The sequence below is a fragment of the Labrus bergylta genome, chromosome 18 (assembly GCF_963930695.1).
Source record: "Labrus bergylta chromosome 18, fLabBer1.1, whole genome shotgun sequence".
NCBI classification, from domain to species: domain Eukaryota; kingdom Metazoa; phylum Chordata; class Actinopteri; order Labriformes; family Labridae; genus Labrus; species Labrus bergylta.
The window spans coordinates 18,253,127-18,268,821 of NC_089212.1; the positions used below are offsets into that span (position 1 = coordinate 18,253,127).

Consider the following 15,695-nt stretch of genomic DNA (forward strand, 5'->3'; position numbering starts at 1 on the left):
CGACGTTGTTAAAAAAAAAAAACATAAAACACATAAATAATGAGATAATGGAAGCCCATAAACTCTGTCTGATAGATGACTAAGTGAAAGCATTAGCATGGCAGCGTGTTCCAATCTGCTCTCACATAAGCTGCAGGGCAGAGGGCAACACCCTTATTTCAAGTACCGTCAGTGCTGAGGACCAAGATATCAAGACACTGAACCACAAATCCCCCGCTGGAGGGCATGATGGCATGGAAGAAGAACTGAATATCAATATGCTCATCTCATTTATCAGCCCCCCTGACAATTAGAAGCATAAGCCCTGGTCGATTTATAATGGTTGGATGTGGGGGTGTCCAAACATTATAATTATAAGGAGACCATGTGTCATTTAATCCAGTATTTTTTCTAATCAATTATTTGTTTAACTCCCTATATTTATCTCCTGTCGTTGTTTCTCATTCAATGGACAGTAATCATGGGGAAATAGCTCCAATTATAAAAATGGCCATTATAAAAATCTTAAAATTATTATTTATTACATCTTAATTAAACATTTATAAGTCATGATTTATAAATACTAGTTCATATTATAAAACTGAAATGTCTTCATGATACAAATGTGCACGATAATAATGAAAAAAAGGTGGTTGTAACTGTGACACTTTAAACTGTTCTAGTAGGGAAAAGTGTTACTTATTACATTATAAAATAATAGGTGAGGTTTTAGTTTTAGCCCATAACCCTAAAGTCAGATAACATGTCAACTAAAGAAGCACGTTTTCAGGTGCAACTAGATGTCTTTTAAAAAATGTGAATAAAAACAGGACAGGAATGTGACTTTTTTGCACAAAAACAATACATTTATTCAAGTGTTCTCCAGCACAAGTACATACGGAGCCTTTATCTTCTCTCTGGACACTAAACATAAGTATGGGGGTGGGGGAGTTGGATGGGGGGGTCAAAGTGGAGAATGACTGCTACATTTGCTGTACGAACTGGTCTTGAGGAAAAGCGTATAGGCCATAAACAGTTATGACAGAAAGAAAGTCACAGAGTGCCAACAGTTTCACCGAATATAGAATCATTGACCTGCGTTTAATAGTAAAACTCAAATGTTGTTTCTGATAGAAGTCCAAATTCATCCTTTCAAAACAACATTTTTAAAACAGACATGGAGAATAGTACGGCGTGGAATGTAAGATTAAGAAGCAATGCGCATTAAGCATACATTATGCTACAGTAAAAGTTATTACCGTTTTTTTTCTCACACGATTTTCCCACAGATAAGCACCAACTACAGCAATCTCTAGTCTAAAACAATATAGGAAACCTTTCATTATTTGTTATTCTTATTTTTTCAAGTACAAAGTTAAAATGCCTTTGTTAATATATTTATATGAGTGAAATAATAGGTCTTTCAGTTACTACGCGGAACTTAAAACAGTCATTGTATAGACATGTTTATTTCTCTTCCAATCAAATATATTTGTCTTGATTAGATAAAAGGTTTAGCACCATTGGAAACACCTACAATCCCTCGTTTTGAAGTCTTACTAAAGGAAACTGAAGCAAAAGAACAAAACACCACCTTGTAGGGCTGTGCAGTGAAGTTGAGAACGTTCATCTTAAAGCTGTCCATAGGCCACTATTAAGATCACATGACATTAGGTCTGGATTCACTTGACACAAACAAATCAGTACGATAAAGTCGACTTGGAGTCTCCCTACATCTATTGCTCAAAGCAAGTTTTGAATCAAATTTGTCACTTGATTTTTTTCATTTTGAACCTAAAAATTGTCCTAATTTGATGATATATATATTAGCAAAGAATTATATTTGTACATCTCATAAGTAATAAAAAAAGATGAAAAACAGCAACCAGAAAACTCTATGTACAGAATGTACAAACATGAGGGGATGTTAAGTATTCTAGGAGGAGGGGGGAAATAACATCTGTTTAAATTATCACAAAGCACAAGAGCTCATATTGAGCCCAATGTGCATGGACAAAAATGATGGCAATAAGGTCACTTACGAAATTAATTACAATAAGAAATTAAATTTCAAATTTTCAATCTTAAATATGATATAGATGATAGAATCTGTTTTTATTACCCTCTTTAGTCTTTGAGTGCTGACGTCTTTGTCATACACTGTGTCAGTTTTTTGTTTTGACAAACCGCAGCCTAAATCCTCCATATTTAGCTTAGAGGTTACAATCAAGAGAATTTAGTTTGTGAATATAATCCATATTTGGATCAGCACTTAAATTTGTCAACATGACGACTACTATTTTCAGGGAAATGTCCTTCACAAGGGACAAAATATTATACAGAGCACATGACATAGTTCCCTAACTGTGCCTCACATTTTACAATCTTAATGGAAATAGACATTCTTTGAATCCAGGAAGCAACATACTGAATTGCTGCTCTAAAATAGAGAACAATATGGATAATGGAGGGAGGGGGGGGTGGGTGTTTAGGGATCCAAATGTCAATCCATCTACTGTACACTGAAATAACATGGGTTTCACATATCAAAATCCATTCTTTCACTTCTATTGGCACAGCCCTACTGTATACAAAAAAGTATTACACGAGGGTAGATCATTTCACATCATAAAACGAAACGAGAAAACAATTCACAAAAACCAATATCCTTTTTAAAAAAATATCAAGAAAAAAAGAAAGTATACATATAAAAGTGCTTTATAATGTTGATAAAACAGCACAAAATTGCTATAAAAAGGTAGAAGAACTTTGTGAAGCCGCACCATATTGTTGAAGATTTGCACCTGACAGTTTTTACAGTTTGCAGAAGTGGAAGCTGAGGAGCAGAGCCACCCGGCCTGGTCAACCTCTCTCCCTCTAACGACCACACTTGCTATAACAGTTGTACAGTAATGTCATTGGTCAGGATGAAACTAGAAAAAATGTAGTTTCACAGACGTTGATCTAAAGTTTTCATTTCTAAACAAATGACAGAAAACATCATATCCCATGTGGCTAGCTTCACTTTTTTTGTGCAGATTCAGACGTTGAGTCTGAACGTAGCAAGGCTGAGTGAATAAATGAGCACCAGTAGAAAGTGTATAAAAGATGTAATATGCAGATAAGAGGATATTTTGCAGTCAGTTCCTTTAGAAGTGAATTTAACAAACAAACAAACAAAAACGACAGATTTTTGTGTGTAAAAAATCTGAGAAAAAAAAAGGAAAACACAACATATTCCAGCAACAGGTTAAAGAGTTAGTATTTGACTAAAGTTGGACCGCCACATGGGTGATGAAGTTTCAAATCATCTTGAAGCACCATGGTATTGTAACCATTTTACAGTAGTACCATTATTACCTTCAGTTATGTATAGAAACTGTAAACAAAGAGGTATATGTGATCTGGTGTTTTGGATTCTTAGAGACACTGCTCTCCTGACACTGAAGAAAAATCCCCTTCCTCTCCACACCTGTGAGGCTCAGTAGCCGGAAGCTCACACAGCAGAAACATTTCACAGATTTCCTAACTGTTTCCTATCCCTCGGGTCTTTTCCAACGCTTTTAAAGTACAAGTCTAGCACTTTTCTATCTCAGTGTCTTGAGAAGAAAGCATAGTCTCAAGTATAGCTTGCACAAACAAATCAACAATACTTGATAACACTGCTAAAAGGTAAAATGACATATCAAAATTAAATAGAATAAGAATTACAATTCAAATACAAGAAAAAATGTGAAATCTACGTCAATGTTTTGCTTACAAATTATACAAAGAGTATAATTTGAGGATCAAGGCTCTTATTTCTAGTCACAACATACAGTTGTAGTTCCTAAATGGTTCAAAGTGAGTTTCCCCCGTTGCTCAAGCACAGGCAAAGTAATCTTTGAGTGGTGCAAACAGGTGGCGGATAACCGGGACGCTCCATGATCGGCCCAGGAGCCTCTGCCTCGCCAGCCGGCTCATGTTGGAGACATCAGTATAATGGACTGGGAAACCAAAGACCCTGACAGAGAAAAAACAGCCAGACCAGCAGACAGGACGGTAGCGGAAAAGGGGGAAGACATGAGAGGATAACATTGAGATTTTGTTCGCTAACAGAGCTGTGACAGGTAGTTTAAAGGACAATCTTCATGATGACATACCTCTCCATCTCAGTGCACCAGAGGATGTCTTCCTTTTCATTCATGTTGACAGGGAAGTGCTGGTCCTTGCCCTGCTTGATGGAATTAGACCTGGTGGTGATGGTCCTCACCTTCTCAAACTGGCGGAGAATAAAAGTAACAAAAAAAGAATGTATTAGTGAGGACGCATAGCTTTTTGTCATCTATAAAAGAAGAATGGTTTGGAAAATTGGACACATTTCGTAACAGTTCAGATGGGTTGTTGTTTCAAATTCTTAGCACTGACTTTCGAACTGTTACATTTTGCTGCCACTAGGAGTCGCCAGTGTGTAAAGTAGTTTATCCCTGCTTTGAAGGAGCAACTCAAGTATAGTTTCTTTTTTTCAAATATTTATTCATTTATCTGCTATTTTTAAGATTAGAATTACAAGTCTGATTTTCACAAATTGTTTTCCATTGTTCTAAAGGCTTAGAGGACACACAAGTGTGTCTGCAAACGGTTTATTGAATGCACCTACTGCTGGTCATTATGAACAAATGCCTCTGCTCAATCAATGTAATGTAAGTGATGTAAACATGCAAGGTGAAATTCCACAGTTGCATACAGCACATTAAAGAGATTTGACACAATGTTGTCATTTCCTAAAGTGATTGTTATACCAAAGTATTACACAAGTACCTTAGCTGTTCTGCCATGCTCTAAACAGTCCTGGAGGTCTACCCTGTCATTGTACATAGCAGACAAAGGCCTGAAAAGGAGAAAAAAGAAGAAACACAGTTAATATAAAGACATATTGTATAATTAGCATTGTAACAACTATAATGCTTGGCAAAGGTACAGCACCCGTTTTACCTTTGGATCATGTAGACTTTTGATTGAGATGGATGCCATTCCAAGTGTCCTCAGTGACAAATGTTATTTAAGTAAATCAGTTAGATTAAAGATGGAGATGCGTAGCTGCATTGTTTTTTTTTTCTGCCAATTTCATTAAGGAATAAAAGAGTATGGTACTAGTAATTTCAATTTCCACCTTAAATAGCCACAAAGGTCAGTTCCAGTGTAGGCCTGAATCAAACTTCATTTTAGAACTACAGCGGGTTTTTTGGACATACAAAGATTAAGGAGTTTAGAGATCTGATTGGTTCAATATTGTGATTCTTAAGGAGGTTTTCCTGTTGCTGGTTGTAAGGACAACCAAAAGACATATCTAAAAATATGTGATTCATTTATTTAGTTGATGAATGACTGGCATGGGCACTATCTTAACTTTGGGATGGGCTTCCTTTAATGTCAATGTCCATGTCCCTTTTGTCTGTCACAGGCTGCTGCTTCCCTCACCATTCACACACCAACCTGTTCATGCCAGGAAGGTTACCCCAGAAGTAGCGGGCACGGTGGGCAGCAGACACCTCCTTGGCATCGATCATCACTGGGTTACACTGAAATCAAAATAAAACAGAGAGGACAAGATACCAGTCAGATGAAGAAGCAAGGTAAACTACTGTTGCCCTCACAGGATATCACAAAGAAACATCATTGGTATTAAAACAAGTTCTTGTATGTTTTTCACTGACTAAATCAAAGATTTGGCACATTGAAGCTGTAACATCATGAAAGGAATAGTCTAACAAGTAGTGTCTAAAGATAATACATTATTGCCACAAGGGGGCATTCATAATCCACAAAACCATGTGTATGAACAGAAACTACATATATATATATATATATATATATATGAACCAGTTATGACCTGTAGGATAAGATAAAGGAATTATTCAGCAAAAAATCCAGCCGACAGAGAAAGGCTGACCTCTAAAAAGCGAGATATGTCCCTCTTATCACTGACACCCATGGCAACCACGTTTTCAAAGAGCCAGAAGAAAGGCCGGTCATCTCCGTCCTTGGGCCGAGCCTCGTGAAGCAGCCGGTAAAACTCAAAGAAGAGGCGACCAGTGCCCTCTGTTGGACAGAAACAGTCATTAAACACTGCTGACTGTCAGTGAGAGAACATACTGATTATACTTTGACTCATATAACCATCATTTATGTAAAACATTACAAAGAAGCATGTAACAGTTAAAATTGACCTACCATACAGACCTTTTCTCGCAGGGTTGACTATAGAGAGGTCATTGCATGGACTTCCACCAATAACTAGGTCAAAAGGGCCCCACTCATGTATCTGCATAGAGATAAGATACAGTCAGAAACACAGGCCGAGGCTGTCTAGATGATGTGCTGTAAGATAAAATGATCAGTATTCCAACTCTCAGCAATTTTGTTCACCCCATACTTGATACAAGATAGAACCAGTTCAGTTCCACTTGTAACATCTAGTCGATGGTTTAGGGCTAAAAAAAAGTATTTATTTTGTTGTAGTCTCCAGTCTCTACTTTTAATCGGTTCATACCCTTGAAGTTAGAGGAAGTGTGGGGATAAATTTTCAGATGTCTGGGGCTTTCAAAGGTAAAGTATGGATTTGGAAGTTCAGAAATGTATGAAGTTGATATGAATGAACTAGCAGTCCAATTTTCATTAACCTTAACCACTGATAAATGTCTCCTCACTGGTATAATCTTAACATTATTTTAAACATCCCAACAGAACAGGCCTACACACATGTGTTGATACCAAAAGTCCTCTGTATAAACTATCCAGTTAGTCTGTTATCAAGATTTAAAACTAAGTTGTGCAGACAAAGATTCATGCCCCACAAGAGATCTTTCATGCACGCCCCCCTCCAGCTGTCAACAACATGTCATCAGACGGATATAAAGAAGGTACTGTTTAAAATAAGGCCACAAGCTAAATAATATTTCTCTAAAGCAAAGCAGTCCATGACTAATACTAGAGGCAGTCGTATGACAGTCATGCAGATATCAGATGGCATACAGTACACAGTGTCCATGATTAAAGCAACATTTGTTTAGTCTCTGCAGAGCTAAAAAAACAACAGAAAACTTTTAAAATCCAAAAGAGCTCCCTGTGGGGTCCTGCATAATTTCACCATTTCACACATATAATGTCCCCATTGTATCTTAATGTATGCAGGAGCTCTATTGTTGATAACCATGAAACATATACCTACAACAGGGCATTTCTTACATTAGAATCACACATAGTAAAGTTTCAACAACATCACAAAATCAACCAGCCTCTGCAGCATTGCCAGTGCCAGAGAAAAAAAACGAGCAAAAACAGCAGAGTGTGATGTAATGTGAGAAACAGTAAATATTATTTTTATCAGCCACTTCAGTTGTCATCGCCACATCTCAGCTGAGGTTGACTGCATTCTGCTGGAGTTTGCTTTCACTCAGCTGTTTTAAAAGGGTTGCCTTCAGCTTCGTTTTGCTTTTCTACACAAGCTGCATAAAGACTGGAAACTTTTCAAGAGAAAAAATAAATAAATCTAGTTTGCCTGGTCTTAGAAAGTGTCAGCTAAGCACAGAGCCAACTCGTTGAATGCATGTAAAACACTTCATGCACACTTCACACAACACTTCCCGCAACACTCAGAAAAACAAATGAAACTCACATGTTTGCGAGTGACGGTCCTCACATCACCAACATACATGATGCGACCCTGATGCCGGACGATCCCCACAGTGATGGAGTCTTCACACACTTCAGAAGCTATGTAGCGATCCACTTGGATTCCAAGTTCTCTTAGCACCAACAACCCTGCACAGAAAAGGGTCAGAGTGTCAGACAGAATAAGGACAAATCCTTCACACTGTTACTTAATCCAATAACCGGCAGCTGTGTCTGATACAATGAAACAAACCATAAAACTATGTTATATCTAAATAAAGGGAAAGCCCTATGCTACATGTATCACTGAAAGTAACATTCAAATCCACGACTTGATAGTCATACAGTAACTGATGCATTCAGTACAGTACAGTACATACAGTACATCACATCATCAATATGAGAATATGAGTCATATTTAGACTGTTAAACTCATACATTATGAAGATATTCTGAGAGAAATTTTGAATGATTACTTAAAGAAAATTGAAAAAAAATACTGGGAATGCAATGTAAAATATAAAAACTTAATTTATTATTATTAAGATCGTGTAAAAGTTTTTATCATAAGATGTCGGTCAAATAGGAGGATTAATGATTTTTTTTAACTTAAATGTTTCTTGAAAAATACAATGAAAAGGTTGCATTTTTCAAGAAAGTGGGCATTTGGTGTAAATTGTGTCATATCCGACATACTTTGATCAAATAAAGGTGCTTTAGTTGTTCTCTAACCTGTTGCTATGCCGTCAAATAGAGACAGGACACGAATAGGCTTCCTCTTCTCCACCATGACCGGGGGGTAAAGCTTTGGTGCTTCCTGAAACACACAGAGACTGAATGTTAAGATGGTATTCAGAAAATAAGAAAACCAAAAAAAATCGTAGGATTTCAGGATTAAAAGTGCATCACTCACAAAATCTTGGTCATGATTATTTGCAAAGAAGTGCTGGAGACGGTTGGGCCAGTCAGTGCGACGCAACAAAAGACCATGTACACTCTTCTGACCACACATGTAGCAGTTCCACGGGTCCTCTTTGATGGCTGTGTGGGCAGCACCTTGGCCGACAAGGAGGTTGACACACTCCACACAGAAACACCTGAACACAAGCAAAACATTTTATTAGTACGCTTTATGATATCTATCTACTCTAGTTAGTATCTAAAATAGCGTTGAGTAGTTTCATGTCAGCATCAACATTTGTTCTAGACAAATTATTTTGTCAAAGCCATGAAACAACTGTTCTGATTACAGCAGAGTATGTTTTTTAAACAAATCCACCTCAAGAGCTCCCTGACGACAAACCAAGGTGATCCGGCCTGGCAGTATTCTCTCACAATTTCGACTTCTTTCATTATAGTCTTTGTTTGCATGACAAAATCACATTCACCTCTACTTCCTGAGGAGGCTGAGGTCTAGTAATGTAACATCTGCAGGACAGTGCTTGGGATGTTTTATGGTCTGCAGTGGCCAGTGCTATCCTATTTGCTGTTGTGTGCTGTGGCAGCAGGCTGAGGAGGCAAATGCTAACAGACTCAACAAACTGATCTGAAGGGCCAGTGACATAGTAGGGCTTGAACCTGACTCTCTGATGGTGGTGTCAGAGAAAAGGACTCGACCGCAAACTCAGCAGGAAGTCATACTGACTGTACTACTCCTCCCTCTGAGAGTCAGACAGTGTCTGGCTTTGCCTAACGTATTTCACCCTTCATAGCTGTAACCCAGTAAACTCAGTAACTCTGTTACTTAAAAACAATCTGAATCTGAACCCATCAACACTTTGTTCAAGAACACAATGTGCAATACTGAGACCACTGTGCAATACTATAGAATATAGGTAGCTGGAGAGGTGCCAGTCCACTTCCTGAGCACTGCTGAGGTGCCGTTGAGCAAGGCACCGAACCCCAAAAACTGCTCTGGAGCGCTCGCTGTGGGCAGCCCCCTCATTCTTGAGATCTCTCCATTAGTGCATGTCCATAGGATCCTGTCTGTGCATGTTTGTGTAGCATGTTCATTAGACGGAGTGTAAAACTGAATTTCCCCTCGCGGGATTAATAAAGGATAAATTATTATTATAATCTTTACTGTGCAATACTGCACTTTTTTTTATATTGCTTCAGTTCTTTTTCACATCTCTTGTTTTATTTATATTCATACTGCTTTATATAGCTACCCCTTTATTTTGTATCAGAGCAAATGTAATGCCTGAATCCCCCCGCTGATAAATCTAAAGTATTTCTGATTCTGATATATGAATTAAAATGTTTTTAAACTAATTGGAAACAATTATAGAAAACTATAAAGAGGAAATGCCATATTTTCTGAAAATATGACAGATGTTCTCCTGTCACTTGGCATAACATTTGCATTACCAGCCTTTGTTTTTATCTACAAAGCCCAGATTGAGTGGTTTTAAATGAGGTTTGAGAGTTTTGAGTGGCAGGGAGTTGTCATCCAAATGTCACCCAAATGTCAAACGGCATCATCTAAAGAGACAGCAAGCTATTGTTTTCTGATTGCTCCTACATGTGTACTGACAAGGCTAAATCTGTTCTCGGGGGAATTTTTTTAGGCTTTACTCTGGTAGTCTGGCTGTGTGAGGATACAGACCTCACTCTGTTTATTACTATCAGTGGCCTATTCAACTGTCATACAACCACACTATATATCATGTGTGATCAAATATTCATGGAGGTCCAGTGGACCACCATGATAGCAGATAACATCACTGCTGATTTATGAAACCGCTATAATGCCTCTATTATATATGCAGTGATGTGCAGTGATGATAGGGTCTTGCTACCTGTGGTTGATCGAAAGATGTAGATCATTTAATGACTTGGCCACACACATTAGCAATTTTAAAATTTAACCAACAGTTTTATAGGTTATAACTTATAACAGTAAAGGCCCAGAGAGCAGAAAAACTGTATTATTATTTATTATAAAGGGAAACGTACTATAGGTGGAAAGTACTTAATTCTTAAAGGAAAGGGAAAGGCAGCTTACAAAATGTAAAGCATACATAAATGAAACATGAAATACTATAAATATCATCATACTCAAATAATATTCTTTACAATGGAACTCATGAAATATGTTTTGTGCTAGAAGGGAACATCAGAGGAGGAAACTCTCCAACATGATATATGGCAATGTAGTCGTACATTAGTCAGGTCACCATGGGTCAAAGTTTTGGAAGTCGGATAGTTTTGTTACTGTTAAAAGTTATTGATATGCTATGGCCTCCAGGAAAATAAAAAAAACTGATTTAAAACACTGGATGAATGCAGGATACTGAAATATCGCATGAAACTACGCTCAGTCAATTAAAAGGTGATATGGAAGGATCGCCCGTTATTTTGTATAAATACATTTCTGTTACAGGCTTTGGCTCGAAATACACTGTATGATTGTGTAAAGGTTTTGGTAGACTGTCATCTCACACCGTACGAGTGAATCGTTTACAATGCTCACAATGCATGTGCTTATACTGTAAGATCTGATTGTCAAGCGCAATCTAAGTGCTCACTGTACACTAAGTAAGTGTAAGTAAGATGCTAAGTAAGTGCAATGTTAAATTGGGACAGAGCACTGACAATAGTCAATTAAGTTTCCTTCTAAAACTCCCATGACCATAGCAACGCATATGAGACAACTGGGAAAACTTGCACGGCTCAAAGACAACCACTATAAAAATTCCTCTTGCTCTGTCACACGCACAGACTTCCAGCGTCACAGACAAACACAAGTTAACTACTGAGATAAATCCCAACAAATATTCACTGACCGCTGGAGGCCAGCATCTGTTTTCTGACAACGTTTCTCTCGTTTATATATTTTATATGGGGGAAGTCTCATTTATCAGGCATGCCTGCTGATGCCATGCAGGTTTCAGACCATGTCTGACAGTTTGCGCAGGTGCCATCAGGAAATAAAAACCCCTGAGGTCGGGAATTCAGCCAGTGGCTCTGCTCTAACTGAGTGTATGCAGTATGTAGTATGACCAAAACTTCAAACATGCCAGAGATTCATCTGACTGGTCAGGACCAGCACCAATGTGCCCCCTCGGCCCAACTTCAAAATCAGTTGCGCAAACTCAAAACTCAGGTCAAAATCAGCTTGAAATCGCACAGTGTTTGCCCAGCTTTGCCTGAGATCCCAAAGTCAAATAACATTTAACATTTTTACTAGTTTCCTAATAGACTGGGTGTCTCCCTCCTGTTTGTGCATCTTAATAACAGATCCAAATGAATTTTAATCCTCTATACTAGTCTTGTAATAATATGTAATCATTATAACCTTAAATGAACAATGGCCTCCAAGTATCTGCATAACCATAGTGGAAAAAGTCATTTCCTGATACTCTTCTTTCTTTCTTTTTTATGATGAAACATTATCGCATAGTTTGATGAGATTCAATGATTCTGCTAACCATCTAACACACACACAGCATATTACTTCGCTGTCAACAACATGTAGTCATAACTAGCATTTCCACTGTCTGTAAAGACATTGTGGCTCCTAATTTTCCTCTTCAATTACACGAGTAGAATCGGAAAAAGCCCTCACCGACAACAGTTGTTGTTTCCACACATGAGCACCTCTCGTCCTCCGCAGCAGATAGTGCAGTATGACTGGTAACCATCGTCGTCATATTGGTATGCACACTCTAGAAAGCAGTTCTGTACAAAAGAAGCAAAATAGAATAAATCAGAACAGTTTCCTGTTAAAAAAAACAGCTAAGGTATCATGTCAGGTGCCGTTTAAAATAAGTGCAGTTTGTTATTTGTTTTGAAGGGAGCCGTGATTTTTTTACGAGACAGCAGTTGGAGTCGAGTCCCAGAATTTTATTGACCTCAATCTCAGCTTACCTTACAGCCCTGGCACATTCCTCCAGCAAACAGCGGGTGCTCACGGCTGACATTCAGACTTCCACAGGAGATGCAGATGTCTATAGAAAGAAATCTGTTGTGTCAGTATTTAACTGGCAGAGGTCAGAGAGGTGTAAACACTATCAAAAGCTCTGAACTTCACAATGCAGTGAAATTATTTGAACAGTAGTGATGCAGGGGAAGATCTAATGAGCTTAGCTGGTATGTTTGGAGAGAACTGACAAGGGAGCTAGAAAAACACCAAGAATAATGGAAATGTTTTTCTTCAGTCTCTACTCTTATCATTTTATTAACAAAGACACATACATTTCTGCTGCTTAGCTTGTCAAGATCAAGGCATAACTATGTTTCTCCCCTGGGAGGCCCCCCGGTGCTGCTATAAGCTTGAGTACACAGAGGACACGTCACTTACCCTCTATGCTGCGGCACTTTTGTCTCACTTCAAGAACAAGTCGCTCTGAAAATACAGCACATGAAACAACTCGTGAGGAATGTAGGTTAACCAAATCTACCACTGCATAATACATATTTGGAATTCAAATTATTATTTTCTCAGTTTAACCTCTGATTTCAGTTTCATGGTTTCAGGTATTCATTCACATAGATCATTGCACATTATCATCATAAAACCTTCCACATAAATCCAAGACTTTAGCTATTTTTGACACCTGTTTTACAAGCTAGCAGAGTACGTTTTAGGAACTAGGTTTTCTGTGAAAATGTTTAATTTGGACATTTATGTTCTTAATAAAACACTATGCAACTGATGCTTACTTTTGTTTATATGATTAGGAAAGGCACCTGATGTTTTAAATGACTAAAAATACATACATGCACATTTTAAACGGCCATAAATACAGTACACTGATCATTTGTAGAGAAAAACACTCCATGTTTAGAAAGTCAGTGCTTAAAAAAATGTGGCCTGATTCACAAAAGGATTGTGTGGTTTTTGCACCCGTTAAACCTGTGCAAATGAGTCAGAAAAGACACTACCTCATTAACAAAACGCATGCAAAGGGTTTGTGGTTTAAATGAGCAATTAAACAGTAATTTGTAGGGGGGGGTGGGATAGCAGTTCTGCCTCATGAGTGTCTAATTCACAAACACCAGCAATAACAGCCAGAGTGGAAAAAGTACTGCTTTCAGCTGAGAGTTGGTGGTAAATGCGACTAGAAACCAAAAAGGCTCCTTGGAGCTGCAATTATGATAAGAGAAAATTCTACAAAAACAGAACATTGTTCCAGTTTGACCTTAAATCCAGCATGTCTAGGAAAAGAAATAGCATTATTCCCCCTGGCAGTATAGTTAAAAGTACACTAAACACTTCTGATGCAAAATACAGATGCAAATGGATCTGACTCCAAGCAAGACGAACAGGGGTACTTAATATATGAGGGATTGGGTAAATAATATTCGAGTGATGGTGTCCAGGTAATCATGCAGCAATACTTTTGGCTTCAACATAATCTGAGATATTCTCAAGTTATAAATACATTTTATATTGATATCATTATACATATCTATTCATTGTCTATGTATCAGGTCAAGCATTTCTGCCTTGTCCCATCACTCACTACCTGTGACTCTAATGGACCACTTGTCTATATTTTTCTTCTGTGACCACTTTACTCTGATGTACAACTCTGCTGAGTCGTCCCCAAGGGACGGACTTAAGAGTTCATGACTCCTATTTGAACAAATAAATGAGGCACCTTACCTCGTGTCCTCTCATCGACAATGTCCTTGACCTTGGGTTTCTCTGCTGTGCTTTTGCGAGGCTTTTTGGCTGGAGGAGGCGTATAGGCTGCTGCTTCAGGCTCCACCCACATCTCAGGGTAAACCTGTTTGTATGGGTTACGTTCCTCTGAAACACAACATAAGAGATAATTAATATTAACGGCAATGTTTTGACATTGTGGATTATTCAAAAATCATCCAAGAGGTACTTGTCTGTGATAATCAAAGATACGAGACACATGGGAACAGTCTTGGAAATATAAATGTCAAGCTTCCTACTTTCTTGCAACATAGTAAGACAGAAGTCCGACAAATCAAGCTTCACAATAGCCGTTTTCACATATGCATTCCGGATAATATCTAGATAATTACAGGAGGACCGCTCCGGAGAGTCTCCCGAACTAGCCGTTCACATATGCTCCTCACAGCAGGGGACTATCCCTGTATTTCCTGAGGTAAGACGTGACGTAAATAAACAACACGGAAGTGGCAGCCGAAGCAACAGAGTCCGCTACACAACGTTATAATGAGAATATTTGCCTTTATATCAATGCTATGTGTATTCCAATGGAATGACAACATCCACAAAAGAGAGGAGAACAACATACTGACGAACAGAAAACATAATGCAGACGTTTAATGACGTGCACGGAGATCGTAGTGGTCACGTGCAGACACTTTAGGCAGTCACTGTATATAAACGTCATTCTCTTCCCATTGGCTCAAGTTGAAATCTCCGGAGGGGATTGGCCGGAGAAAGTCTGCGTGAAAAATGCGGCTGTTTGCGTTCACATATAGCCTAAAGAACCTCCAGGTAGCCAAATCTCTGGAGTTTTTCAGGAGAGTTCCATATGTGTGAAAAGGGTTAATGTTGACTTCCTCTTACCCTCTGGTGGCTCTAAGGCCTTGGGTCCAGTAGGCTGAAATCCTGTCATAGCCCAGTCAATCATCTGCTTGTTCAGCATTTCCACTGATTTGGAGGTTTCTGTCTGATCACTGTTGTTGCAGGCCTTGAAGGCTTTGCCTGCCCGGCTGCTAGCCGCCTGTAATGACAGCATTGACACCTTAATCTAAAAAAAAGATTACCGGTAATTGCTTCTGTGAGAATAGTGATAACAACTGAACAGAGATATCAACTAAATGGCTACTTAAACTTTATCTTATATGAAGTTCCTGTCGTAAAAAAGCACTTTATTTATTCAACAAGGCGGCAATTAGATTGAATAAATATGCAGGTCGTGCTTACCTGTAGCACTTCATAGATAGCTTTCTTGTATGTGGGCTGCTTGTTGTAAGTAGGTTGGTGAAAGGCATTAGTGAAGGAACTTAAAGGCATAAGTTTCTCTACACAAATCTGTCAAGAATACAAAGAAAAGAAAATAGTTGTTTATTTTGTTTTTAAAAAGTATTTCATTAATGGAAACAGTGTC

General features: G+C 38.3%; 1 protein-coding gene across 6 annotated transcripts in view; it reads right to left on the reverse strand.

Annotated features, from left to right (window-relative positions):
* Positions 1–819: 819 nt before the first annotated feature.
* dnmt3ab (DNA (cytosine-5-)-methyltransferase 3 alpha b) overlaps positions 820–15,695 on the reverse strand; it is a 44,962-nt gene continuing 30,086 nt past the window's right edge. For 2 of the 6 annotated variants that reach the window (XM_020627282.3, XM_020627265.3), the window contains 15 exons: positions 15,512–15,619; positions 15,152–15,308; positions 14,246–14,392; positions 12,938–12,982; positions 12,505–12,584; positions 12,203–12,315; positions 8,546–8,729; positions 8,365–8,449; positions 7,637–7,782; positions 6,193–6,283; positions 5,912–6,060; positions 5,455–5,540; positions 4,780–4,849; positions 4,122–4,240; positions 820–3,982 (listed from right to left, as the gene is read on the reverse strand). In XM_020627282.3, the coding sequence (XP_020482938.2) occupies positions 3,841–3,982; positions 4,122–4,240; positions 4,780–4,849; positions 5,455–5,540; positions 5,912–6,060; positions 6,193–6,283; positions 7,637–7,782; positions 8,365–8,449; positions 8,546–8,729; positions 12,203–12,315; positions 12,505–12,584; positions 12,938–12,982; positions 14,246–14,392; positions 15,152–15,308; positions 15,512–15,619 (1,722 nt within the window). In that variant the 3' untranslated portion in view covers positions 820–3,840. Of the gene's footprint in view, positions 3,983–4,121; positions 4,241–4,779; positions 4,850–5,439; positions 5,541–5,911; positions 6,061–6,192; positions 6,284–7,636; positions 7,783–8,364; positions 8,450–8,545; positions 8,730–12,202; positions 12,316–12,504; positions 12,585–12,937; positions 12,983–14,245; positions 14,393–15,151; positions 15,309–15,511; positions 15,620–15,695 lie in introns of all 6 variants that reach the window. The other 4 variants (XM_029275864.2, XM_029275857.2, XM_020627277.3 and 1 more) reach the window with 3 other exon arrangements.